This window comes from Aptenodytes patagonicus, chromosome 4 (genome assembly GCF_965638725.1).
Source record: "Aptenodytes patagonicus chromosome 4, bAptPat1.pri.cur, whole genome shotgun sequence".
Classification (NCBI taxonomy): domain Eukaryota; kingdom Metazoa; phylum Chordata; class Aves; order Sphenisciformes; family Spheniscidae; genus Aptenodytes; species Aptenodytes patagonicus.
The window spans coordinates 44,049,036-44,076,788 of record NC_134952.1 but is presented as its reverse complement, the minus strand read 5'-3'; the positions used below and the strand labels follow the sequence as shown (position 1 = coordinate 44,076,788).

At 38.6% G+C, this 27,753-nt stretch overlaps 1 protein-coding gene across 7 annotated transcripts in view; it reads left to right on the top strand.

The window, feature by feature from the left end:
• The window catches only part of PALLD (palladin, cytoskeletal associated protein), a 220,776-nt gene that overhangs the window by 156,571 nt on the left and 36,452 nt on the right, over window positions 1-27,753 (top strand). For 4 of the 7 annotated variants that reach the window (XM_076336551.1, XM_076336552.1, XM_076336550.1 and 1 more), the window contains exon 11: window positions 22,156-22,851. The exons of the other annotated variants lie outside the window; for them this stretch is intronic. In XM_076336551.1, the coding sequence (XP_076192666.1) occupies window positions 22,156-22,851 (696 nt within the window). The remainder of the gene's footprint in view (window positions 1-22,155; window positions 22,852-27,753) is intronic. 7 annotated transcript variants of the gene reach the window in all.

The following is a 27,753-nucleotide window of genomic DNA, read 5'->3' as shown; positions in this document are numbered from 1 at the left end:
ACTTCTGGTTTGATCCTCTCCTGACTGCAGTCTGTTCCTCCTACAAACTGCCAGGCAAGGCTATTTCATCCTCACTTTGAACGCTCTTTGAAGACTGTTTTGTAGTACTTCTGTAACTTTGTAAGGTTAACATTCCTGATGGGTACAAACTTTAGACTTTTTTGGTGGTAGATTGTAACTAGAAAAGAGGAGTGACCTAGGGACAGTTAATTATAATGAATTACAAAACAGCTCCATCAGCCACTGAGACTAATTATCGGTTTGCAACTAAAACACAGCGCTCACATTACATCCTTTTTTGGATTAAGAAGAGAGATGTTTGTGCTTTAAGCAGTAATGCCTACAAATGCAAAAGACAGGCCCTGTTTACTGAGTGAATTCTTGTATGAGTACTGAATTGGAGGAACTGTTTGCAATGCTAATATTTGAAGTAACATGCTTATTGATAAAGAGCAGAGCAGAATGGAATTGGAATGCATTTAAGCAGGAAGCTGATCTGTAGTAGATGAAAGTTTGGGGGGGTTGAGTGAATTTGTATCAACAGACAAAGCTCTGGGATGCCTAATATTTTTACTAAGTACCCTCCCTTTTTCCAAAAAGGTTTGGTATGTCTGCCAGAATTTCCAGTACTGGCAGAGCAAAGTTGGTTATGCAGAGTAATAGAGGATTGACTAATTAGAGTGAAACTAGGATGTTTGGGAGACATTTGTAAATCATGTGAATAGTACCTTTTTAATTAATGGAAATGTTTAAAAAATGCCAGGGCCTCATATAGAGAGTGATATAGGACAGAAGCTGCTTGTCCAAGAGACTAAATTCTTCACAAAGCCATAATTAAATAATACTTAATGTGCTTTTGAGTTAGGGAAGTTGTCTCTTTGTCATCATTGATGGTATTTGTGATAGAGGAAGAACCACAGAAATCTGCTGCAAGTTTCTTGAGCTACTTATGTTAATCTTTGTGGTTGGTTGTTGAGATTATTCTCAAATGCTTCCTCTATTTAATTACCACAGATTCCTCAAGAGTTTTGTTATAGGTTGTCCACTGTTTTGCATGAAATTGAAAATGTCTTTGACAAGAGTCACTTAAAAAGGAAGGAAGCTACCAATATGATTAGTTTCTTAGTTAATTGCCCTTTGTTTTGGAAAATTTAGGGTTTGCTAAAACCAGTGACCACTGGTGAAATCTGTAGAATAATTTAAGCTTTCATATGTGTTTCATAGTTTGTAGAGGTAGCTGCAGCATGCTGCATAAAGGACAGGAAAGAGGTGGTGAAAGGGCTTTTTGGAAGATGTGGGACATATGAAAAATGTATTTCCCTAATTGGTCTGAGAAGCAGTTCAATGTTTCAGAGTTTTCCTTGGATGCTCTTGGATGTATACATTCAGGTCTAAATTAATTGCTTGTCCTGTAAATTGCTGACTGTGCCTAATGTTCTTGTTACCTGTTATCAGGTCTTGCATTGTACAGAGTCCTGTCATATGAATATTGCACATTGATGTGCAGATTGGCATGTTGTGGGGACAAGGGCATGTGTTTAAACTATCATGCTTTTGGTTTAATGGAACCATTTCAGTACTATTAGTAGTTTTGCTGTGATAATAGTATATATTGTCCAGTGTTTTTTAATAATTGCCTTTCTAATAAAATTCTCATTGAGGTGTTAACTTTTGAAATTTATTTGTGGCATGCTTGGATTTTTTGTTCCGCAGTAAAATTAGGATTACGTTTACTGTTGTCGATGAATTTACACACTGGCCTAAAAACTGAAGGATACGTAAGCAATCAGAAATACTAGGGTTGTACATCATATTCAGGCTACGTCAAGTCAGGCTATGTCTGGGAATAACATGAAGTTATAAAAGTCTCTAGGAAGTGTAGAGTTTAATTAGTTATATCTCATTAGCTCTAAACTTGGCTGTTTCTGTTCCAGAAAAAGTGTGTACATGTAAGTAGTTTGGAGTACCTGTTGTGGTAGGAGTATCTATTCTGGTATAATTCTGCCTATAGACCAGCCCAACTGATTCCTTCATCTATAGTTTCCTAGTCCAAAACAGAGGGAAAAGCAACGTTTCTAACCTGTAGTACTGTAAGCTAAAACTACTGCAGAAAATTAGTACAAGTGGTTGTTAAGCCACAGTTAACTAAGTGATACTTAGCTGGTATTGAAGGAGGTACCTTCTGATTTATATAATATTTCTAGACATTTTAAACTATTATTCACCTGATGGTGGTACAGTTTCTTCTGAGACTTCATTGTGTGAGTTTTCTCAAGACTTAATTTATTTTGGCTTGCAGTCTTCTTACGCTAGTTTTGCAATGCAGAATTCATATTGTAATTTAAAATTATTAATTTTTCTACAGTTCTCTGTACTGGGAAGAGTTGGTATCTTTGTAGCTTTTCTGTAGCTCAGACAGTCAAATCATTAAGTAGCAGAAACAAAGCAAGTTTAGACAGTGTAGACCATAACAGCTGCTAAAATATGTTAATAGTACCTGAAATTGGAACTATTATAAACATGCGTGGATCTTTGCAAGTTGCATATTATTGCCTTCTCCATGGTCATTTAGCAAAAGAAGTTCTCCTGAGCTCCTGAGAAATTCTGCCATACCCCTTAATAGGAAGGTTTTTCTATTCCAAGTTTTGAAGCAGATGATGACATTCATCCCTGTTATCAAAATTACCTGGATTTGTATGCCATGATAAGTGTTCCCTGTAATCTGAATATTTAATTAAAACTTGGAAAAGACTCTAGTGTGACACCAGGGACACGGAGTTAACATCCACAAAAAATTTCCCACACTCCTTTATGTATAGGGACATCTTCCAGACATGAAAGAGAAATTTCTGTGTTTTCACTGCTTAAATGTGCTAATAAAGGTTGACATGAAGTAGTATATTTAGACTTTGTGACAAATTTTCTGGGAAGAGAGTGGAGATTGACTCATTTCAATCACACTGCCAAATGCCAATCAGATGTTTTCCATTTCTGTCACTACTGATTGGACTTAACTGGGGACCTGGGTATGAAACCTTTGCATCTCCAAGTATTTCTGTGCCATTTAAGTAAAGGCAAATTACTGAGATACTTAATTCACCTTAAAAAATTACTCCTAAAGGACAAACTAAAATTTGAAACAAACCATTGTAATACATGGATGAATTTTTAAATGTAAATTTTCAATTTTGTTTGAATGAAGTGAAATTTGTACAAAAGTTGCCTGATTTTCAGAGCTACTAATTACCACTGCTCCCATTAGTTTCAGTGGAATATCTGTGTGCCTGAACAAATTAGCTACTGGTTTGAATTCCTGAATTCATTTACACAAGTTTGGAAAGCTGTTGCAGCTTGTTTTTTCTGTGATAAAACAAAAAGATGATAGATTCAACACATACATGCCCAGCTAGCCTATCAGTTCCTCTTGTGGCTGCTATATATAGTAGGCTAACTTGCATAATAATAGTGCTAGGATGGATGAGCGAGGGAGACTCGCAGTTGAATTTTTTCCATTACAGCTCATTTTAGCAGATGTTCTCTCTGTTTCCAAAATGACAGTGCAACACAGTACAATAGTTGAAACTTAATGGAGAATTATAACTTATTTACCAGGAATTGTGTCATCCAAGCAGCAGATTTTGGTGAAGTTTCATTGTAACTAAGACTTGATTAATGTTAGATAAATATAGCTGCCATATTATTTAAAATCGTGTTTTGAGTCTAACTTAATTCCTCTCTCTGAGCTTTTCTGAAAACTAGGCATTAGTTGAAACCACTGCTAAAATGATATTTTAGAAAATGAGCATTGTCTGATGCTAATAATTCTGCATATAGTTATAGAATAAAGAAAACCTAATTATTTAGTAAGTAGCCAATTCACTGATCAACAAAAGTACACAAATATGAAACTTGTCAAGTGAATATTGTTATTTATACCTTTGTCATTCAGGCAATCAAGTCATAAGCTACATTTTTAGTAAAATGAAGGCCTGTACTGTGTACTTGGAGAGAGTGTGTGAATGTTGCACAAATACCCTCCATTTGAAATCTTTAGATAGTTCCAGCGATGGAGGTGAAATTTACTCCAGTTATTCATTGTGCACGCTAACCAGTTTAAAATCACTTTTCTCTGCTGTAACCTAAACTTGGGCTTTACTTCCATTAAAGACTTAATTAATTTTAGGACAGTTGAATTAAAAATGTATATGTGAATTAAAACATAAAGATCTTGTTCGTACGCTGCCAGTCAGAAGTAAAGTGGATATAGAAGTTCTTTTTTATCCTTCACGATTACAAACTAAAGGTATGGCTTCACAAACCCTACCTTGGAAGAGACTTCCTCGCTGGCAGTGTGAGCCATGGGAGGTCCAGCTTTTAGGTGCTTGTTCCTGGACAAGCACCACCCTTCTGTTGCACCTGTGGAACCCTTTGGGTGGCTGCTCTTTAATCTGAAGCAGTGAACAGATCCAAGTTTAACAAAAACCAAAAAAACCACCCCAAGGCCCCAAAACAAAACCACAAAAACAACCAACAAACAAAACCACCAATCCACTGAAATTCTAGGGTTACTTTCAGCTTTTAACTCACCTGCCCCTTCTGCTGTAAGGGTCCTAAACTATTGTGCCATCACAGCTGGATGTGAAAGAACAGGGAAGGGCACACAGAAGTATTTGGGGATGTCTTACTGAGTGAGGGATATTTGCTGCATATCTTTACTTGATTAGCATTTTCTTTCCTGAGAGCCACTGATGTAAACATGGCAACATTTACTGTAAATTTTCAAAGATTGTGTGTTGCACAGCTGCAGCTAAAAGCAGTAGGAACCACTCAGTGAACCCTCTCAAACTTTTTTGAAAAAAGCAGAGGACGAAATGACGTACCCTGACTTTTTGCGCTGGGGCAAATACATTTTTGTGTTTGTGTGTGTGTGTGACAGTACCTAAATAAATTATGCTCTCCATAAAATTCCATGCCAGCAAATGCTGCATGCAGACTTGAAGCAGGAGTTGGATTATTGCTCAGCAATTGCACGTTAGAAATGCAATAACTGGAATTTATGTTTACATTAATTACAGCATGAACAGAAATTTCTCTGGCACTTTTATTCTTCATGTACTATGTTGATTGCTTTTCGTCTGTGAAGATATGACACAAACAATAAAGTCTAGCAATCTCAGTAATGGATGCAAAAAATTGAGTGCAAGGACTATCTTTTTCTCAGAAAAACCTTGTAGGTTTTGCTGTACATTTAGTTTGTTTTTATTGTGTACAATCAAGGAGTCCTATTGTTTATGGTGAAAAGCTCAACATATATGGGTGGCAACATCTGGCTCCTAGTAAATGAATATCATACAATATTTTACAATAGTTAAATAATTTCTTCAAAATAATGTCATACTAGAGATGAGGGACAGTCCTGATGCTACCAAAAAATAGAGGGTTTGTCTTTTTCAGGATCACAAAGAGTAAGCAGCAAATAAAACTATGGTAGATGCTTGTGTGTCTGTCCTGCTTTTGACGGGTGGATTAGGCCTCTCTTTTTAATTTGTCGCTTTCTAAGGTTTCTAGAGGAAATCCCAAGTCTACTGAAGTAAAGTCGTAGTAATTAGAACTTCATCCCTTGCTTTTTACTGGAATTATGTACGCCTTACACGTGTCTTTTGTTAGAAATTATGCAACTCTCTTGCTCTGCAGCTGGTGTTAATTTAAAGGTGGTTTTCATTAGACATTCTCTTTTCAGTGTTGTACCGTGAGCTCCAGGTCTATGTTCTAGTCCTTTGCAGCTAACTACTGGCCTTATATGATGATCCTTACTGAAGACTTTGTAGACACTTCTGAGTGTTTAAAGCAAGATGTTAAGTTGCAGAGAGGTTTCCTATTAAGGAAAAGTGATGTAATGTCAGTGGAGCACTGCCAACTTCTCTCTGCTCATTTTATTTATATTAGCTGCATACCAAAGAAAATGCCCCATAAAACATGAGTGCTCCTTGCTATATTTAGCCAAGCTAATTTACTAATACCAGGAGATTATGTTTATATGCAATGGAAATAATTATAAAAAGATTTGGGGGCATCTTATGGAAATAAAACAGGTTGAACTTGGGAAAAGTAAATAACAGATTTGCTCCTCGTGCATAGAAAGACTCTTTTAGCATTTGTACTTGCAACATATGTATTTCTGTGCTGAAAAACATTGTTTAACATTTTAATTTAACTCTTTTGCTGATTGTTTAAGGAACACAAAGTACAAGGAAGTTATTTACATTGATCTGAGTCTTTTTAGTCTTAGCAATGTAGACGTCCTCACATTTAACCTATGTGACTAAAACTAATCTTGCTATACACATTCCAACCTGATCTTCTGGTCTGAAATATTTGCATTCATCTTCATACGGAATACGGTGCAATACTGTGCTTTTTTTGGGATGTTTAAAGTCAGTTTGGCATATCTTTTGTTGATTACCTTTTCTGACTTTCCTTTAGAACTACTTTTTAAATGGGTAAACGAGTCCCCCTTTTAATGAGTAAAATTTTTTTGCCTGGTTCATGTTCAACCCTTTGTTCTACAGCTGATGGTGTTGATAAATAATCACAAGATTTCTTCCTGACTCTAACAATGTTACTTCATAATGCTGTTAAACAATTTGACCTTTTCTATTAATTTTTCTCCTACATGGTGACCCTAGCTGGGTGTGGTAGCATTAGAACTATGGATCCTCCCTGATACTAAGTCCGCCTAAAAGAATATTCCCCATCAAGAGCAGCTGAGTACATTTGTTAGCTGCTGATAAATAAGAGCTGTCATACTAGTTAACTACATAATGCATATGAAAAAAAATTGGGACTTTTAAATTAATAAATTAAATGTTAAGTCCTCTGTGACTGTGAAACAATGTGATGTATTATGAGATCTGCAGTTGACTCATGATCTACTAAGTTGTGGGCAGGGGAAAGAATTTTGGGTAGTGTTATTTTTATCTGCATTACTGAGGATGTGTTGAACATTTTATGTGTTTTCTGCTCAAATCTGAGTCGCCTGATTTCATTTTGAAGCCTGTGCTTTATTGGGATGACTTCTCAAGATGCTTCTTTAAGAGGGTCTTCATACATTCTGACATTTAGCATCTAATTTACACACTCTGAACTGCACTCTGGAGGTTTCACTGACTGTCTAGGAGGCTGCACTACTACTCATGTAAGTGAGATGCCAAAGATGAGATGATGAGAACATTTCCCTATGTGTCTCCTTTTCGACTAGAAGAATTAGAGCAACATGACAGCAAACTGAAGTGCTGCAAGGCCAAAAGAAAGAGGCAAATGATCTTTTAGGCCTATCACAAATCAAATATCATTGTTTTACACATCTGGAGCTTGTTTTGAAAATATAAAGCTATTTAATATATGGAGGATTTCAAAATGATTGCGAGATTCTGTTGCTATTTCCAAGTACACAGATCTTTTCTCATTCATTCTGAATGATTCATTAGGGAAGTAGATCATGCTGTTAAAAAATCCTGAGAAAAAATTTTGAGTCAACTAAGGGTCGAAAAACATTTCCTGCAATTATGAAGTATGTTAATCAAGCTGGGCCTTTTGCCTTACAGATTCCTCTTAATTTCAAATATCAAATTTTAAACATAAGACAAATTAAACAAAACAAAAAACCTCGGACCATGAGATGCCATTTCTAGTATTAGGCTCTTGAGGACAAAAGTTCCTCCCTAGTGTAGAAGATCAGACATAACTAATCTGTGAAGTATTGCCTGGACAGTGTACAGCAAGAATTATGTGCTATCAATTCTTGCTTAGCAACGTTTATTTCCCCATTTTTAAAACTAAGGGCTGGTGGATTAGTTATTATTTAAGTAACTTTAATATTGAAGTCTTTAAATCCATTTGGAAAACTGCAGTCTCTGAAGGTTTATGAAATGAGCGAAAAATGGACAGCTTCAGACAACGTTGCCTTTAGGGCGTGAGAATGTAATTAATGTGGTAAGTCTAAGTACATGGGCTCGTTAGAGTCTTGGCATGCAAAAGAGGATGACTGTAGGGGAATGAACTTATTTTTCTCCAAACAAAAATACTAAGCAGTTCAGTCTTTCCGCAAATCTGGGTGCCCACTTTCCCTGATATACAGCACAACTAGTCGGAGAACTTAAATGTCTTTGCCTTATTTTGCCCTCTATGACAAAAACTACAATATTTTCAAATGCTCTCTGGTGTCTCTAGCTTTTTGACTTTCATTTAATCATTCCTTGTTCTGCAAAAATTATCATTGTATTTTGTATGAATTGTCTAATCAATTAGCTGACCTCAAATAATCCAAAGGCTTTTGTTATTGTGTAACACTTCTGTTCAGTGCTGTGTTTGAGGTTCCTCCCTGAAATGAAAAGGAATAGAGGGATCCTTCAAATGAGAAACAGGATCAATGTACTATGTAAGTTTTATTTGTGGCTACAGAGTAGCTTTAGTAAACTGGCCCAGAGACACAAGGGTCATGCAGGTTCTAACACCTATAATAACTATCCTTTAGTTCACTGCAGAAAACTGTAGTAGACAAGGGTATTTTAGATCAGTGTTTTCCGAAGAGTGAAGCATGCTTTTCTAGAGAAGCTAGCATATGAAGTGAAGTAGAAGGTAAATTCATGAATTTTGGTATCGTACACCCTAGGTAGCATTTCTGAAGCTCACAAGGGGTGGTGAAGAGTTGGTGATAGCGCAAGGGAAGAGGCAGGGAGACAGGTAAGAAGGCAGCAGTTAGAGAGAGGGAGGTCAGTGAGAAGAAAGATTGAAGACAGACCAGCATTATACCATGATCTGAGTATTGCTGAGGGGAACAGAGGATCATGTGGAATCTCATGGTTCATACGGGAAGAACCATATGATCCACATTGATGCTGACTATAGTGCTACCAATTTTGGTATTGTCAAAATCCCTCTGTCTTTGAAGTAACCTACAAGTCCAAAATTACATTTTTGATATGGAGCTATAAGTTGTTTATTAAACCACAGCCAGATAAGATTTTTCTTTTTTCTATCTCAGCTATTTGTGAGGTAAAGGATAGCTTGAAGTCCAAATTGTCGTGATACTTGAGGAGAAGGTTTTTCATACAGGTAGTGTTGATTTCAGTGTGAAAGACATGTATTGCTAGTTTTACATCTTATTAGCGCTTACAATAATGGAAACAAAGCATGGATTTTTTTCTTTTATTTCAATTTACTAACAGTGATTTACCAGTAGTTTCGAAATGTAATCTAAGTACTCTAGTTATGTTAAGGAAACAATTTATATATGTTGTGCACGCTACTAACTATTCAACGTAAAAACTTTTTTCAGTAAGGACAAAACATAAACTGCTGTTGGTCAAGATAAACTAAATTGGCTTTCACTGTAGGAATAGATAAACCACTTTTCTCATCATCCATTCTGGAATGTTCATTTTAACATAAATCTAATCTTAATAAATATGGGAAAATATAACTTGGGACCCTCAAATCAGACAAGTGCTGTTTCTAGGCCAATATTCTTTCTCCAAGAGTTTCCAGTTCCAGGCTAAGAAGGTACATGAGTCATCAAAATAATGAGTGCATAAAGAGATAATCTTCCTTCATAGTTGTCAGACAAAATGGGTTTAAATCTGAAGGAATACACTTTTCTTTGTAACTAGCTTTTTACAAACTACCCTGTGATCAAACTGAAGACAAACAAGACATGTTTGTTTTGACTGGGAGGTTTTTACTGCAGGGCAGAAGGAAGGAGCAGAATTAATTGAATTCTGGAGGTCAGCTGCAGACAATCAAATAGTAAAATCTGTACTACAACATACAAAATAATAAAATTACTGTCTAGGATGGGTCCATACATTGTCTCTGAATGTGTAAATGTTCAATAATATGCATGGTACCCTATTTTTTAATATATTATACATCAATATGGTGTACACTTAAAAAAATATTTCAAGAAACTGTAAATTAAATGAAGAGATTAATATTCAGCATATTTGTTTAGCAAGATGTGTTTAGCTTCCTAGAAATTGAGACTTACACAAAATATAAAGCCAGAATCTCTTGTGGTATACACACATTTTTAAATGCCTTCTAGCTTGTATGGTTTAGCTAGACACCTCATGCTAGTTTATACATCTACTCTGTGCATATATAGGCTACATTAGCAAGTAGTACACAGAAACAAGAGTGGCTCTGTAAAGTGAAAAAACATGCTGAGGGCACGGTATCTACACTACATGTTTCAGAGTCACTGAGTTTGGGGTTTTGTTTTTTCACTTTGGACTAGCTCTAGTCTGCTGCCATGGACTGAAGCCCATTAGTGGCTGGAGTTTGTTACACTCGTTTGACCTGACAGGAAGTCAGTCCATGTTCTTGAGAGGCTTCTCTAGGATGTGAACTGGAGAACAAGCAAGCAGGGACAATCGGAGATTTGCTTCAAAAGCACATTTCTGATCCAAGCTAAAGCACAAATGCAGATGTGTCCTTACTGTCCTCTTAGGAGAAGTGCCAATCTATGTGGTTCGTTGTTTTTGGCCAGTCACTGTGTTGGTTACTATTTCATCTGGGAAAAATGAAACTTGGTCCTTTCTCTTATTTTCTCTGGGTAAGAAGGCTGACTCCTTTCACTGAGAGCTAAGCAAGATTCAAAACAGTTTTAGAGAAGGGACCAGCCATACGGAATCACTGGCACAGTATTTGGCCATGACAAGTGTTTATCATTGCACAATTTACCTGTACGATTCCTTCTTTCTTCTGGCATTATACATCACTTAAGGCACAGCTTAATTCAGGGAAGAAGTCCCTACTGTATAAGTTTCCCATACTCAAGGTTACTTGATATATTAAGAAATAAATAGTATTTGAAATCTTTATGGAACGTATTTTCACTCAAAAGTACAAAAGCAATTTTTCGCTCTGTCATTTATATGTAAGGTATTCCATTTAAGCTTTTCAGCACAATGTGCTGTACAGTTAGTTAGCAGTTAAAAAAAAATTAAATTCTCACCATTAAATCGCTTAATCTATTTACCAGGGAAATACTATATAAAATTGTGTGTTGCCAGCAAAAGAAGTTAGTTCAAGTTGAGTTGTCTGTGTTGAAATGTGTGTTATTTCAGGATACGTTGTTTCCCTTTGTGATGATAGGGAATGTGAGTAGTTCTGGTCAGGTCTGCTCAATCTGTTCAGGAGCAGAGTATATTCTGAATATTTAAGAATATTTTTTGACTGCAGTGACATCTGTGTACTGTGTTTTTGCCTTTGCTCAGTAATTCTGCTGTGTAGGTATTCATTTTTTGTTTTATAACAAGCAATGGGGAAAATACAGTGAGGTGTAGCATTCAGTCATGGAGCAAGGCTGCAAGTCTACTTAGTCCTTAGGATTTGCCTAAAACATCTTCACTATAATTACGTTTATCATGCAGTTGTAATAGGCAGTAGCTCTCCATATTTTAGGGTGCTTTAGCAACATTTTGAGTACCATCATTTTTCTTGTCTTTTTTATACTTTGGGGAAGATGCCTTTTAAAAACAAAACAAAACCCCAAATCTCACACTTCTGAAGTACGTCTGGCTAGATAAGAAGTGACAGTGCCCTATAAACTATTTTATTTTCAAAATTAGTCCAGCAAGATGAATGGGATCCGCATCTTAAAAGATTGTTCCTGATGCAAAATAAGTCACAGCAGTATTCATCAGGCAGGTATCACTGAAGTTGATGCAAGTTGCTGATAGGAAAAAAATGCGATAAACCAAAAAGATGTTATCAGTCTACATGAGCAGATAAAGTTATGTCTGCTGTTATAGCCAAATCTACAAAGAGTTCTTTTTGGTCTTCTAAATGCAATAGCTGACATAAGGTACATCTGCCACACTGTGAAGTGTTTTCATTTTACTAAGATATTCTGTTGCTGCTGTTTTGCTGGTGCGTGTTGGAGTTTTCATTCTGCTCTGTGAGGAGTGTAGCCCACAAAGAGTGTTCTGGGCGTGAATAGATGGAGCGTTTGCCAACTCTTTGCAGAAATGTTTATGTGCAATGCTGCAACACGTGCAAACACTGAGGACACTTCAGCTATTTTTTATATTCAGTTTCTTTGCAACAAAGTGAATATTTTACTTAACCAGAGCTTTGTCTATCAGCTAGCTTGCTGGGGGAAGAAAGCTGAAGCAGTTTGTCCATACCTGAACAAACTTAACTGCAGCTGGAGCCAAGCAGCTATGTAACATGGAGGGGATAGTTATTTGTTCCCTGTTTCAGGTGCTAGAGAACAACAGCAGGGAAGCAGTGAAAGGCTGTTTTTTCTTCAGTTAATGCATGAGATGGGCTTCACCAGTGCTTTTAAAAGGCAGTCTAAAAGGACGTCTGGGAAGAAAAATTCTTCCAATAGATCTGCAAATGTCTCTGGATGATACCAATCCCTAATATGGCAGTAACTTCAGATACCCTAGGAAATTTGCAGCATGCAGAGTGCCTACACAGTTGTTCATCCTTTTAAGTATTTTTCTTTTCACTGCCATAACTTTCATTGAGATTACCAACCTAGGTTGCATGACAGGGATATAATATCCTGCACTGCATCGAGCACAAGATATAATTGTGTTAGGATTACACTGGTTGAATAAATGTCACAAAAGTTATGAGTAATGCTGTAGTGTTATTTTTACTTTCCAATGCTCTTGAGAACCAGGCTGAAAGATTACTACTGTCCTTAGCAGTTGCTGTTACTTCCTGGTGCTTCTCCTCCTTCCATAAAAGTTAGTGTATGTTGTTGATAGGGTTATTTTTGTGTGTGTAGAAGGATTTCAGCAAGAATGGTATGGTACTAAAACTTTATGGTACTAAGATGGTGCTGACACCTAAAGTAAGTCATATTGTTGTAGTGGGAGAATCTCAGATGTATATATTTGTTTCATATAAATACCAGGTTTTATGCATTGATTTCCTTTCCAGTGGTTCCTTTTTATATGGTATTTTAAGAACAGGATACCTCCAGTGAATTTCAGTAAAATAGACTATTGATGTATTGGCTGGTAATATCCATGAGGCAGCCATGAAAACCAGAATGGCTGGTAAAAGGGCCTAGAATTTAAGCTCTAAAACTACCTTAATTTCTTCAAGTAGTTTTAAAACAGTTAAAGTGGTTTTTTTTTTTTTTTTTCCTAAAAACACTCTGACAGCAACTGTGTGCTCCCTTTAATGTCAGGGCATCCAGTAGCTACTCTATTTTTTTTTTTTCTTTTTAATATGGTGTTCATTCTTCCTCCCAAAAGTATCTATTTCAGTAGTACAAAGCAGTCATCTTTACGTGTAACCCAAAGAACAGACACTTGACAGATACTGGAATATTAATATTGAAAGCATGGAGGTCCAGTTATAAGCCCACTGTAACTGTTTGTGGGTAGGCATAAAAATAAGCAAATCTCCTAACTTTGGTGGTTAGTGGTAGATGAAATGTGATGATTTATAGCGCATCTTGTTAATCAAATATATTAAATTTAAAATAAATTAAAAAAAAAAAAAGATTACAACTGTGCATGTGCTGTTGCAGTGCCAGCACTGAGAAAATGTATCATACTACATCTAGAAGAAGAGGAGTGGCCGTCCATCTTCTCTTCACTTTTGGATTTAGGCTAGTAGAGTTTTTCAAACTTTGATTGATATATATATTCCCCCCCCCCCCCCCTACTTTCTTTGAATATATACCAATCAGCACAGAATATAACCTTCCACGTGCTATAGCACAATCAGAGGCAGAAGACCTATTTGTCCATTTGCAGGCCAGTTCATCCCTGTGTTCCAAGTCATGATTTCCTACACTTTGGGCCAATTCAGCTGTAAATTGGAACCTGCATTGCTATTAATGCCTTGTTACAATTTACCTCTTAATAACATAACACTTTTTGCTTCCTTTATCAGTAAAAATACTAGTTATAGAACACTATTGAATTACCAAGCCAGACAGATTTTTTTGACTACCAGACTAATTCTTCTGATCTAACCCTACCAGAGATACAAAGTTTAGCCTTTTTACTAAAGCTGTATTGTGTCTTTATGACTTTTGGGAACAATGAATGAGCACAAGAGCACAATTTCCTCTCTTTCTGTACCCAGGCTAAACGTGTTATCTCACTGGTGCATGTTTTGAAAAATGTCCCTGCAGTGGTATAGAGAGATGAAAAATGGTTCCTGCCTCTAAAAGAATTGCTTGTGTTCACTGAATACTGGCACTATCCCTACTGTTGGTTTCCTTAGAACAGAAATTACCTTGATGCCTTTGACAGATAATCAAACCATAATGGAAAGTGGGCACAGGTACAACTGCCACTTTTTAGGATAGACAGAAAAGTTTTAAACAGCCAAGTTACAGCAGGATTTCCTTACAAGAAAGTTCACAAACAATACAGGTACAATGCAGATGGTTTACATTTGTCTTCTGTGTGTATGAAGTTTCTCAGATGAAAAGTCAAGCTTAGTTTCATAGCGTGCTCATAATACAGTACCTGTGTTAGGTCTTGCACCATACTGATTTTCCTGAGAGTGCGTTAGGTTACAGTGAAATGAATTATAAACACTCCTGTATATTAACCTGAAATATGGAAAATATTGTCACACATCTGCATTTTTCAAATTGTTAAGATTTGAAGGGCAAGTAATAAAAACATTAAAAGGTTGCAGCTGGTGGAGATAGTTCCTAGTGATAGCTCTCCAGTTATTCAATGTAAGGATTAAATTGTAATGACAACCCTGCATCCTCCCTGAAATCTGTTAGTATAGACAAAAAATATCTTTGAATGTTTGCGGGGTAGAACCCAAACTGGTGCTGGTTTTTGTTTTTCCTTCCCCCTCAGTCTTTATTTTAACTGATAATTCCAGTCTTACATAAATGTGAACCCCCGCAGGATTTAAAACAGTCCACATTTGTTTCTCACAATATAAGGGATTGTTCAGCATCAGGAAGCTTAATGCTTGGGTAAATGTATTTGTATTAATACAGCCTGAAGGCTGTCTGTGTGTTGAATACTTTGCAGTTTTTGTAAAAAGGGGCATCTCTTCTCCCTTTACTTCACCTTCTTGCCTTGTCATACGTGTACATTTTTAACATTTCTAAAAATGAGTAAATATTCCTTCAGTGGACACAGTTTAGTTGGAATTACCTTTGTTATTCTGAGCATTTATTTTCAGTACAGCTGTTAATTCATCCACTGCTAGCTTAGGTTGTTTTCATTTTTAACAGCTCTCAATTGTTGATAAATTTGGTGGAAAAACTTAAATTATATTAGGAATTTTGTCAGAGGACAATTCCAGATATCAGTGACTATTGTCAAATTTTGAGTGAGTTGGTATGTGCGCTTCAGTCTCTGAAATAGTAACCTTCAGAAGAAGTTTAGAAAACAGTACCATTTATTCCAGTAAAATACAAATGTTGTGGTTGTAGAAAGTAAATTAAACAGTGTGTTTAAGAGCTAGGTTAACAGCTACCTGACAAGTCTGCCATGCCAGCTGCTGAAGAGCCACAGATGCAGAAGCACTGTGAGTCTTAGCTAATGAGGGAACCACAGCAGCCCCCAGTACTTCCAATTCTCCATTCCTTCTCCGCCTACCAGTTATCCAGTTGGGCTGCCAAGGAGCTAGAGAGATATAACTGAATTTTATTACATTCCAACTTGAATAAATTAATAAATTATAATGAAAAAATATTACATCCATTGTATAAATATCTAAATATAGATATAAATATATACACATAAAAATATATCTAAACATAGATATTTACTGACATGGAAGTCAGTGTTACCTGAGAAGAGCCCTTGCCTTTTAATACAGCATAAAGGTGGCTGCTTCCCTTTTTGTAGAGCTCTGGCGTGATTCTGAAGCATTAGTTTTGAGTTACAAGCTAGGTCTTCGTTGGAAGGTAGATTTAATGGAGATGAGTAGTTGTTACCCCAAGATACAAATACAGAGGTTTTGGTTTCAAATCTTAATTTAGATAACTAGCTCAATCTTAATTGTGGTTAATTCTGGTTCTTTTCATTCAAAATATTCCTGTACTTTCATTTCAGAGGTATTTTTTAGTATGTTTCTGTAGAACTGCACTGTCTGTTTCTCAAGGGGCAGATTGCTGGGAGGATTGTGAAGGGGCTAGTCTGCTTTCACTCAGGAATGACTTGAGGCAGAAGTGAGCCCATTATTCTTCCGTACATGAGATACACAGGATTCTTTCTTTGAAACAAAAATTGCTTTTCATAGAATCATAGAATATCTCGAGTTGGAAGGGACCCATAAGGATCATTGAGTCCAACTCCCTGCTCCTCCCAGGACTACCTAAAATTAAACCATATGACTAAGAGTGTCATCCAGACGCTCTTTGAACTCTGACAGGCTTGGTGCCATGACCACTTCCCTGGGGAGCCTGTTCCAGTGACCGGCCACTCTCCCAGTGAAGAACCTTTTCCTAATGTCCAGCCTGAACTTCCCCTGATGCAGGTTCATTCCATTTCCTCGTGTCCTATTGCTGGTCACTGGAGAGGGGAGATCAGCACCTCCCCCTCCGCTGCCCCCCTTTGGAAAGTTGTGGACTGCCACGAGGTCACCCCTCAGCCTTCTCTTCTTCAAGATGAACAAACCAAGTGACCTCCGCCACTCCTTGTAAGTCTTGCCCTTGAGGCCTTCCACCATCTTGATTGCCCTCCTCTGGACACACTCTAATAGTTTGATGTCCTCCTTATATTAAGGGACTGCACACAGTACTCCAGGTGGGGCCGCACCAGTGCAGTGTAGAGTGGGACAATCGCCTCCCTCGACCGGGAGGCGATTGTCCCACAGCTATGCTGCGCTTGATGCACCCCAGGACATGGTTGGCCCTTTCAGCTGCCAGAGCACACTGTTGACTCATATTCAACTTACCGTCAACCAAAACCCCCAGATCTCTTTCTGTGTGGCTGCTCTCCAGGATCTCGTCCCACAATTTGTACATATAACCAGGATTACCCTGTCCCAGGTGGAGAATCCTGCACTTGCTCTTGTTAAATTTCATATGGTTGGTTCAAATTTTCTTTATGTGCTTTCCATTTGCTCCTTTTCTTTTGCTAAGATCATGAGGGAGGACAAAGGAGAGCCACAATCAGGAAATTTATAAAGTTATAACATAGAAAAATGTATTTAATCTTAGTTCTTTATCTGTGGTGGCTTATTTCAATCTACTTTGTATATTGTGTTGTTAAAAAAAACTGAATAAACTTGAATGCCCTTACCATGCTTTGTGAGAGCACTACCTGGGTAGGGTTCATTTTGTGTATGCCTGATTCCTCCCAAGGCTTGGACAGCATCCCCCCACCTTTGGAGAAACCCCTCTCCCAAGATAGAATGGGTATAAGGGCTTCCATATGAACTTTTGTGTTTAAAAGATACACAGACTAGGTTATACTGAGGAGCTGATGATTACACTGCAAATAGTAGGGTGTTTCCCAGAAGAGGTTTTGGTGCATTGTTCCTCCAAATAAATTTTTTTTTATGCTCTTTACAAACCCAGAGATGTAAGATAAAAATAAAGTTGGTACATATCCTAATATTGGGAACCTGTGAATGAGCCTGAGAGAGAACTTTCAGTATGAAGGATTTATCGCATTCCTGAAAATGCCATCTGCTGTAATGTACTCTGCAATCCAGTAGCCAGTTCCTTTTGAGACTTTCAGAGAGGTACAACCATCTACCTATGTCCTCTCCTCCATAGCACTGTGTCCAGGCACTTGGCCTAGACTTGGAGTTACGGTTTCTGATGACGGCTGTTACCAGTTTAGTTCTCAAAGTCGAGGACTGCTGTATTAATTTTCAAAACAATGTAATACAAAGAAGGTATCAGGAAGAAAAAACTTGAAAATGGGATAAAAAGATAAAACAGCCTATTATAATCTAAACCAAGTGCATATCTCAGAACATGAATTCTTGAGTAACTATTAAAATATGTCGTATGTACTGGCATCCTTAGAGAAGATTCTGAGCATCTCTGTCCACTGTTTTCTCATACAAGCAGAGTGTTTTGCCTTTAAAAAGATAGTATGCTGTAGTTGCCCACCAAGAAACCTTATGTCTTTAGTCTTCTCTTTGAACATCTGTTTTCAAATGTTTCTCGCTGTCATTTAGCTCCATTTAGCTTCATTTCCATGAAGTAAGCCAATAAATTAATTAAAAAAAAATTTAGTTGCTGTATCTTCCTTCAGTTATTTCTTCTTAGAGAGGCAAGAGAGGAAAGCAAGGTTGTAGAAATACTTGGGAATGTGTAATATTGCATCTTGTTATTCACCTGCATATTAAATAAAGAAATGCCTAAACAGACAGCATAGAAATATCCAAAAATTGTTCTAGCTGTTCAATGTTTACTATTATAAAGAAAAGGAAGACTGACATTGTGTAGCACAAACAGTGCTCCAGGAGTAACTTCTATTCACTATCACATCCTCTAGCACTGGCTATTGCTAGTGATGCAAACAAATCCTCATCCTTAACTGCTGAACAAACTGAATTTCTTTCCCCTCCTTCTTCTCATTCTTCCATCTCTTTCCACAGTTAGAAATATATAGAAAAGTGGAAAACAACCGAGACAAATTTGTAAGTGAAGGTGAAAAGTCTGTGCCTTCCTGTTCTAGTAGCTGATAAGAAAAGATTAAGTATTGTGGACAGCTAATCTGTACATATTCGAACTGTAAATAATAACTGCAAAAAAATACTGTTTTTCTCTCTGTTGCAATTAATGTCTGCATCAATCAAAATATTACTGCTTTACTTTTTGCATTTCTTTAACTGTTTTAGCATACTATTAGAACATCTGAAAATGTATATAAAAAATCTTGGGTAAGAATATCTGGTATTGAAAAAAAATTCACAAATACTGAAGTAGACCTTTTGAAAATATTTATGTACTACTAGGCCTGCTTTTCAGTGAATTGCTGAAATTTCTCAATATTCACTTTACTCTAGTTATGATTTTTTTTTATTACTTGATTCACTGATTGAATTTTACTAAAAATCTACTTTTAACTCTTCATTCTTACATTATTATAATTAATTATTTGGCAAAACCAAAAACTCTGCATGAGAAAATAAGTTTTATTCTCTATTGTTTAAACAAGCTTGATGCGTTCCCTGAAAGCATGTGTGCCCTTTAAAACACTGGGATTACAAAGCATATTTCAGCTAATTGGAAAGAGGATGTAATTACAATTAAACTAATTTTTCCTGTAATCTCATCCAAAAACTGAACTTTTTTTTAATTGCCTTCTTTGTTTCCCTACTGATGAGGGCAACATAACAGACCAATTCCCTTGCATCATTTTGACTGCTGGGCTTTCTATATCTGTGGCACAGCAGTGCTATCTTTCAGGGACCTACCTGTGTAGAGCTTCCCCCACTGTTGGTGTCATTGCAAAGGAACACTTGAGAATTGATTATTCTTTTCTTTTTTTTTTTCTTTTTCCTTCTTTATAATGACACATCCCTAGGATACATCTACTCAAGAAATTAATAAGTATAGGGCAGCATCTGCTGTTAAAAGAATAGCTCTGAGGTGGAGAATACTCTTTTGCAGACAATGATCATGCATTTCTACCACTGGAATGAAAATTTGCTCTAAGAAGGTCTTCATGTTTTTTGCTACGTGGACTGATGTGATAATGATTATGTCTGCATGTTATTTTTCAAGCAGACATGCACTTGCTTTGTCTGGACCTTAAGCTGATCAAAAGGTTTGCAAATGGAATTAGTGCTGTCCTGAGCTAGTAAACCCTGATTTACAGGCATGTATATTCCCGTGGCCTCAAGTCAAGCTTAGTGTGAGAGCAGAGCAACCTCACGTTTGCCTGCCAACCTTTTGTAGACATACACTGAATCTGGTCTTTACTTCTGCCCAGACTGGTACAGCAGCAGTTCAGTGGCAGGCACTGTAGTAGTATACTTACCATTGAAAGGGCCATAGATGGTCATTTGTGTTATGCTGTTGGCTGGGCACATCGCCATGTGACTTGGCAATGAAAATAAAAAAGTCCCAAAACAAGACACTGACTTGCTTTCAGCACATGTTGGGTAAACATAGGAGTGTTAGAGACAGCTAAGTTTCTTCTATATTCAACACACCATTTACAATACTAAATTTCCCCCATTTTTTTTTTTAACCTTAGCCTCTCTGTAATAAATAAAAAAAATTATTGGGGGTGATTGTGATGGAAAATAAAATAAGTATTATTTCTAAATAACTTTAGAGGTATTGGACAGTAGGTCAGCAAATAGTCAGACTAAAGATACAGAATGAGCTGAAAGTAGTAATCTTACAGAACTTTCTCTTTCCAATCAGAAGTGACCTGAAGTATTTCTGTCATCAGCCAAGAAAGTCAAATGATAATGGGAACTAAAGTTGCGTTGCTTTAACCCATTTAGGGAAAGGAGACTTGTATGTAATTTAGCAAAAATCAAAGAATAAGGTTCAGCCCGTGTCCTATTGGAGTGAAAAGTTGAACTGATAGGGATTTAGCGTCTCTATTGTCAACATCAAAAAATGAATTATAAAATTTACAAGTGAACTGCAATGTTTCGATGTTCTTGTTGCTGATTTAATTAAAAAGGAAAATGCAATCTCCTTTTAAGTACTGAAATATGTATTGTTGGTGAGATGACTGTTGCGAGAATTGAACCATCTTTATGACAAAAGAAAAAAGCAACTGTTAAATGTAAATAACTGATTTTTTAGTTTTCTCTCCTAAACAAGCTTGCTCCCTTTTTTCTTATCTAAACAATCTCCTTTGGCCTGAGATCATAAGCAGAATTATTGTCAGAAAACACTTTCTGGGAAATGTGGATGGTTGGAATATCAAAATTAATCTTAGAGTGGAAAATATAATGATATTACTATTTCTAATTTTGTTGTTACCAACAAAAGTATATTGTTGTGCCAGAATCATACATTCATATGCTATGCATTAAGTAGACAGCTTCTAAAATTTCTGCTTAAATGACCTAAATTATTTATAAACAATGATACACTTGTATATAATAAAGTATTTATATATTAAATATACAGCAAAGGTATATGTGCATATGCTGAAACTTTGTAGACATCTGGAGTATTGAGATAAAGTTATGATTTCCAGCTGGAACATGACAATTTTTAAGCAAGTCAGTCTGATGTATTTTAAGATGAGAGACCACACAGTAAATTTTGATCTCAGTGTCATTCAAACAACTGTATTGTGGACAAAGAAAAAAGCCAGTGCATGGTCTGGTTTGCTTCACTGCTGAACATTTTGCCTTTTTTTTTTTTTTTTTTTTTTACTTAATTAACAGTTTTTAGTGTTCCTGCATATTAGATTTTTTGTCTTTATTGTTCTGCTAGTGAATGTCTGCATTTCTGAAAGAAATTCTCATTTCTATTTGAGCTGATAGTACTGCAATTAGCAATTCCTTAGAACTGTATTCAGTATCTACTAAGACACGTCTCAGGACCTACAGTTAGGAATAAAGCCTGGAAAAGAGAGTGGGACTAAAGACATGGAGAAGTTCAGTTCACCATTTCCTTAGGTTACAAATGTTTCTTGGAAGTCGTCTTTGCTCATCTACAGATACATGGATGGTTCTAACACAGAAATTGGTCCCTTGTCTCCAAGTACCTCATTAAAAGTAGGACAGTAATTAGGTCTATCTGATCAGCCCACAGAAGCTACAGTGGTAATCAAGGCTGAAGTTGTCACTGGATAAATATCTGAGGCTTATTATTGAAACAAGGCCATTGAATGAAATAGGCAAGAGATGAAAAGAAACCTTGTTAAGAACTTCAACATTTTTACCATTACTTATATTATCTGGATTGCTCCTTTAAAATATCCTAAGTGTCTTCAAGTTGTCTTATAGTTTATCTTTTTTAAGAATTGAAGGTTCTGTTAACTTCTATTATGCATAATTTTTCCCCCCCTTCTTGAGGTCAAAAAATGGACTTTTGTAGCAATGTTTTAGCTCTGAAGAAACAGAGTTATTCAAGATATGCAAACGCTTTGAACTTTCCCTGCCTTCTGACTTTCCTAGACCATAGCTCAGTGGAACTTTTACCTCCTCCCTGGCTCACGCTGCATGTCTGATCATCTTTTTGTCTATTTTTCCTTCCTACAGGGACCCTATAAAAATACAGCAGCTGCAGAACCAAATTCGTCTGGAGCAAGAAAGTGGCCAGTGGTATCGTCACCAACAGCAACCCGATCATCATCAGCACCCTCCCTCTTCTCCTTCCTTTCCTCCTCCCCCCTCCTTCCAGGAGCTTGAGTCCAGCCAGTCTGTCACTTCTCCTGTGCCAATGAGTATTCTTAACTCTCATACTTCCCCAACCATGCAGTCTTCCAGCTCCTTCAACTATGCTCGGCCTAAGCAGTTCATTGCTGCTCAGAACATCAGTCCTGCTTCAGGTTATGTGACTCCATCTTCAGGATCATCTACATCCAGCCTTCCTTCTCCTATGTCTCCAACTGCTTCTCAGAAACAGTTTGGGAGAGTGCCTGTTCCCCCTTTCTCTCAGCAGTTTCCTCCAGAAGGGGAGTACGCCTGGTCTCCTTCTTCTCCATCCCCTCCACCCCCGCCTCCACCTGTCTTTAGTCCAACCTCGACATATCCGGTGTGTGATTCCTTTCCACTTCCACCTCCTCCACCCCCTCCTCTTCCTTCACTTTCTTCACCTTCCCATAGCCTGTCTCCAACTCCCAGATTTCCTAATTCTGGCCAGTCTCCAGCAGCTTTTCTCAGCTCCATGCTGCCATCCCAGCCACCACCCATTTCTGTCAACGCATTAGGCCTCCCAAAAGGAGTGATGCCTCCGTAAGTATCAGCTAATGAGCTCCCTGAGTTTGACTGTACTGAATATTATTGCACTTGCTTCATTTCTACTTTTCTAGGGCCCTTTGCTGTTACCTGCTACCTAAGAGGGAGAGATGCGTGAATTATTTGCAAATGCCTCTGTGGTAGAGATGGGATATACTTTTCTAATCCTCACAGAAGTGAGATTCTGAAAGAGTCCTACAGTAGGAACACAAAAGAGGAGAAGCTAAAGCTTTAAATTGGAGTTGATGAAAATATGAAAGCAGCAGCAGCAAAAGGCTCTGCATGCCCAGGGCGGTGGAAGGAGATCCAAGAAAACCCTTCTCATGACCCAGTTCTTTTAAAGTCACATATTCAGTGATATTTGCAGTCTATGTTCCTATTATGTCTGCAGGTAGAGAAATACCAAGTAAAGAGAGCATTGTTCAGAAGTCCCTATAGCTTTGTGATACTTAAAGTATAAGGTATTAAAGTATACATCTGACAACAAAGTGATCATAATGATATATTGACTTTTGGCTAGACCTTTTTTTCCGAGGAAGTTTGGAAAAGGGTTTAGGAGGGGATTTAGAAAAGCAGTGCATAAAAACAAACAGAATACCTCCCCCTAACAACTCCGCATACTTGTTTTCCCTTTTTGTCTTCTCTAAAGGCCAAAATAGTATTTTGGAGCATGTCAGCTCCCATCATAGATCAGTTTGTCTTTCCACTGGCACTAGACTCTCATTCCATCCTTAGAGAACAAAGAGACATGCTGAAGAACAAAAATGAGAATAGCTGTATCCAAGGCTTATTTATAACTTTGTCTAGAAGTTTGTCTAAACATATCTACGGTATCTAGGTGACTTGCTCAGCTACATACCGTTGCGGTGGGAACTTCTGTTATTTCAGTCCAAGATATGAAAAGGAAGAGAAGGAAGAAAGCAGACAGATATCAAAGTAATAAATCATGTATATGTTTTAAAAAGCATTTCTTTATCTTGATTTCTGTCATATGGCTCATTATGGAGTCTGGCCGTAAAACAGATTTAGGAGAAAAATTAATAAGTAGTAGTTTGCCCTTGCACTCATAATAGTTGTGATTTTCTGTCTTACTGTGTCCTTTGCACTGGCTGCGTCTCTCTATTGATACTGACTGCTGAAAGTTGCATGATTAATTTACTGACAGCTTGACAGGTAACCACAGCCCACAGGAGCCTGCAATTACCCCTGATTTTCCAGGAAAGGCTCTAGTACAGCTATATAGTTCTGGATAGGAACTGGATTCTCTTTCCAGTTCCCTTCTCTCTGCTGTGAAGGTGACAGCAGCAGCTCAAGCCTCTGCTGTGTCACTCTTTCCCTGTTACGCTACGTTCATGCACACATGTTCTTACTTGAGGCATTAGCTGTGTTCTTCCTCATTCCCTTCAATCTTTAGACAAAGAGACTACACTGCAAAGATGCTTCCCCCTTCCCCATGCCCCTCACTTCCCCAAGCCCAGCAGCCAGTCTGGGTGCGCACGTGATGGTATGTCTATCCTCCCAGGACAAGGCAGCAGCCTCAGGCTCTGAGCTGAGGATGAGGTGGTTGGCTGTTTGGCCTGCATTCCCTCAGGAAATGTAGTCCAGATGGGAGCTGGATCATGTTAAGCATACTGAATGTATGTGTGTATAATTTATGTATATGTATACATACATATTATATGTATATATATACAATGGGCATTTGTCATCTGAATTATAACATTAAAACATGGTAAAATGTACTGCATGATGCAAAAAAAAAAAATCTATTGTTATGTATCTTTGATGCCAATTTTTTCCTGGCCTTTCCTTTTTCATTTTACTGTGTAGGTTACTAATGTCTGGTGTGTCTTGCTGAGTAAATCATTCTGTTTCCCATCATTCTCATAAAACTCCTGAGCAATTCTTCCTCTTGCCTCCCTTCCCCCCACTGCTTTTGGTCTCTTCTGCTTTGTGCTATAGTCTCAGGGGCTTTTTTTCACTCACCTTCACTTGTTGCTTCTTTTCCCTCATCTTTTGCTCCATCTTCACAAATCCTCTTTTCTTGAACACATTTGTCTTTCTGAGACGTTGTAGTTTTGAGCCACTCATAGTATTCCATAACCTCAGCCTATAGTCTCACCATGTACTCCATGACCTCCAAGATCCATTGATTGGAAAGGATGATACTCTTTCCTGACAGTGTGCTGTACAGACTGGGTGCAAGGAATGAACTGGAGCATTCAAAGTTTTGCTTCAGCTCAGCATCTAAAATGCTAGTCAATCATTTAGCTTTGTCTCTGCTTCTTGATCAGTCATATAGTGGTGATATTGAGAATATGATGATGGGTTGCTGAAAGTGAACTAGGCAGAGTTTGAAATACCTTTCATGGAAAGGAGGTACATTTTTTACTACAGTGTTTGAAGTGGTAGGATTTCCTCTTTAGACAATAACGTTATGACTTATTATTATATTTTAACATCGGTGGAAGTAGACTTGGACCTGTCATTGCATTTAGAGACTTCAACACTTTCATATCAAGTGGCTCTAGCAGATAAAATGCTCTTAAAATGGTTTTCCTGTCTGCTTTCAGTGTTTTTAGGGCTCCTTTCTCTTGCCTTGTCTTCTTTGTGTGAGTATTTCAGAGTTGGTAATTCACTGTTCATGTTTGGATTATATTGTCTTTTTACCATGGTTGTTTACTCTCTTCCCTCCCAGGCATGGGTACTGTGAAGCTGATAGCCAAGTATCTGAAAGAAAACAATAAATATTTAGCCTTGTCAGAGTCTTTTCTAACTACCAAACCCCATTGTTTGGCAGAGTAAAAAATTCTGCAGGCTATTTTTATAAATTATGCATCTTGCCTCTATGCAAACGCACGTAGCATGGGGAATAAACAAAAGGAGTTAGAGACATGCGCACGCCTGCAGGGCTACGACCTTATTGGCATCACGGAGACGTGGTGGGATGTCTCCTATGACTGGAGTGTTGGGATGGAGGGATACAGGCTCTTTAGGAAGGACAGGCAGGGGAGACAAGGAGGTGCTGTCACCCTTTATGTCAATGACCAGCTGGAGTGCATGGAGCTCTGCCTGGGGATGGGTGAGGAGCCGACTGAGAGCTTGTGGGTCAGGATTAAAGGGAAGGCAGGGACAGGTGACGTTACAGTGGGGGTCTGCTACAGGCCACCTGACCAGGAAGACCGAGTGGATGAGGCCCTCTATAGACAGACAGGAGCAGCCTCACGCTCACAAGCCCTGGTCCTCATGGGGGACTTCAACCACCCCGACATCTCTTGGAGGGACAACAGGGCAGGGCATAAGCAAGCTGGGAGGTTCCTGGAATGCGTTGATGATAACTTCCTTCTCCAAGTGGTAGAGGAGCCAACGAGGAGAGGTGCTATGCTGGACCTTGTTCTCACCAACAAGGAGGGGCTGGTGGGGAATGTGAAGCTCAAGGGCAGCCTGGGCTGCAGTGACCACAAAATGGTGGAGTTCAGGATCCTTAGGGCACTGAGGAGGGTGCACAGCAAGCTCACTACCCTGGCCTTCAGGAGAGCAGACTTTGGCCTCTTCAGGGATCTGCTTGGTAGAGTGCCATGGGACAAAGGCCTGGAGGGAAGAGGGGCCCAAGAAAGCTGGGCAATATTCAAGGATCACCCCCTCCAAGCTCAGGAGCGATGCATCCCAACAAAGAGGAAGTCAGGCAAAAACGCCAGGAGGCCTGTGTGGATGAACAAGGAGTTCCCGGACAAACTCAAACACAAAAAGGAAGCCTACAGAGGGTGGAAGCAAGGACAGGCAGCCTGGGAGGAATACAGAGAAATGGTCTGAGCAGCCAGGGATCAGGTTAGGAAAGCTAAAGCCCTGATAGAATTAAATCTGGCCAGGGACATCAAGGGCAACAAGAAAAGCTTCTATAGGTACGTTGGGGATAAAAGGAAGACAAGGGAAAATGTGGGCCCTCTCCAGAACGAAACAGGAGACCTGGTTACTCAGGATACGGAGAAGGCGGAGGTACTCAATGACTTTCTGCCTCGGTCTTCACCGGCAAGTGCTCGAGCCTCACCACCCAAGCCGCAGAAGGCAAAGGCGGGGACTGAGAGAATGAAGAGCCGCCCACTGTGGGAGAACATCAGGTTCGAGACCATCTAAGGCACCTGAAGGTGCACAAGTCCGTGTGACCTGATGAGATCCATCCATGGGTCCTGAAGGAACTGGCAGATGAAGTGGCTAAGCCACTATCCATCATATTTGAGAAGTCATGGCAGTCCGGTGAAGTTCCCACTGACTGGAAAAGGGGAAACATAACCCCCATTTTTGAAAGGGGAAAAAAGGAAGACCCGGCGAACCACAGGCCAGTCAGTCTTGCCTCTGGGCCTGGGAAGATCATGGAACAGATCCTCCTGGAAGCTATGCTAAGGCACATGGAGGACAGGGAGGTGATTCGAGACAGCCAGCGTGGCTTCACCAAGGGCAAGTCCTGCCTGACTAACCTAGTGGCCTTCTATGATGGAGTGACTACGTCAGTGGACATGGGAAGGGCTACAGATGTCGTCTGGCTGGACCTCTGTAAGGCCTTTGACACGGTCCCCCACAACATCCTTCTCTCTAAACTGGAGAGGTATGGATTTGATGGGTGGACTGTCCGGTGGGTGAGGAATTGGTTAGATGGTCGCATCCAGACGGTAATGGTCAATGGCTCAATGTCCAGATGGAGACTGGTGATGAGTGGCATCCCACAGGGGTCCATATTGGGACCAGCACTGTTTAATATTTTCATCAATGACATAGACAGTGGGATCGAGTGCACCCTCAGCAAGTTTGCAGATGACACCAAGCTGAGTGGTGCGGTCGACACGCCGGAGGGATGGGATGCCATCCAGAGGGACCTGGACAAGCTTGAGAAGTGGGCCCGTG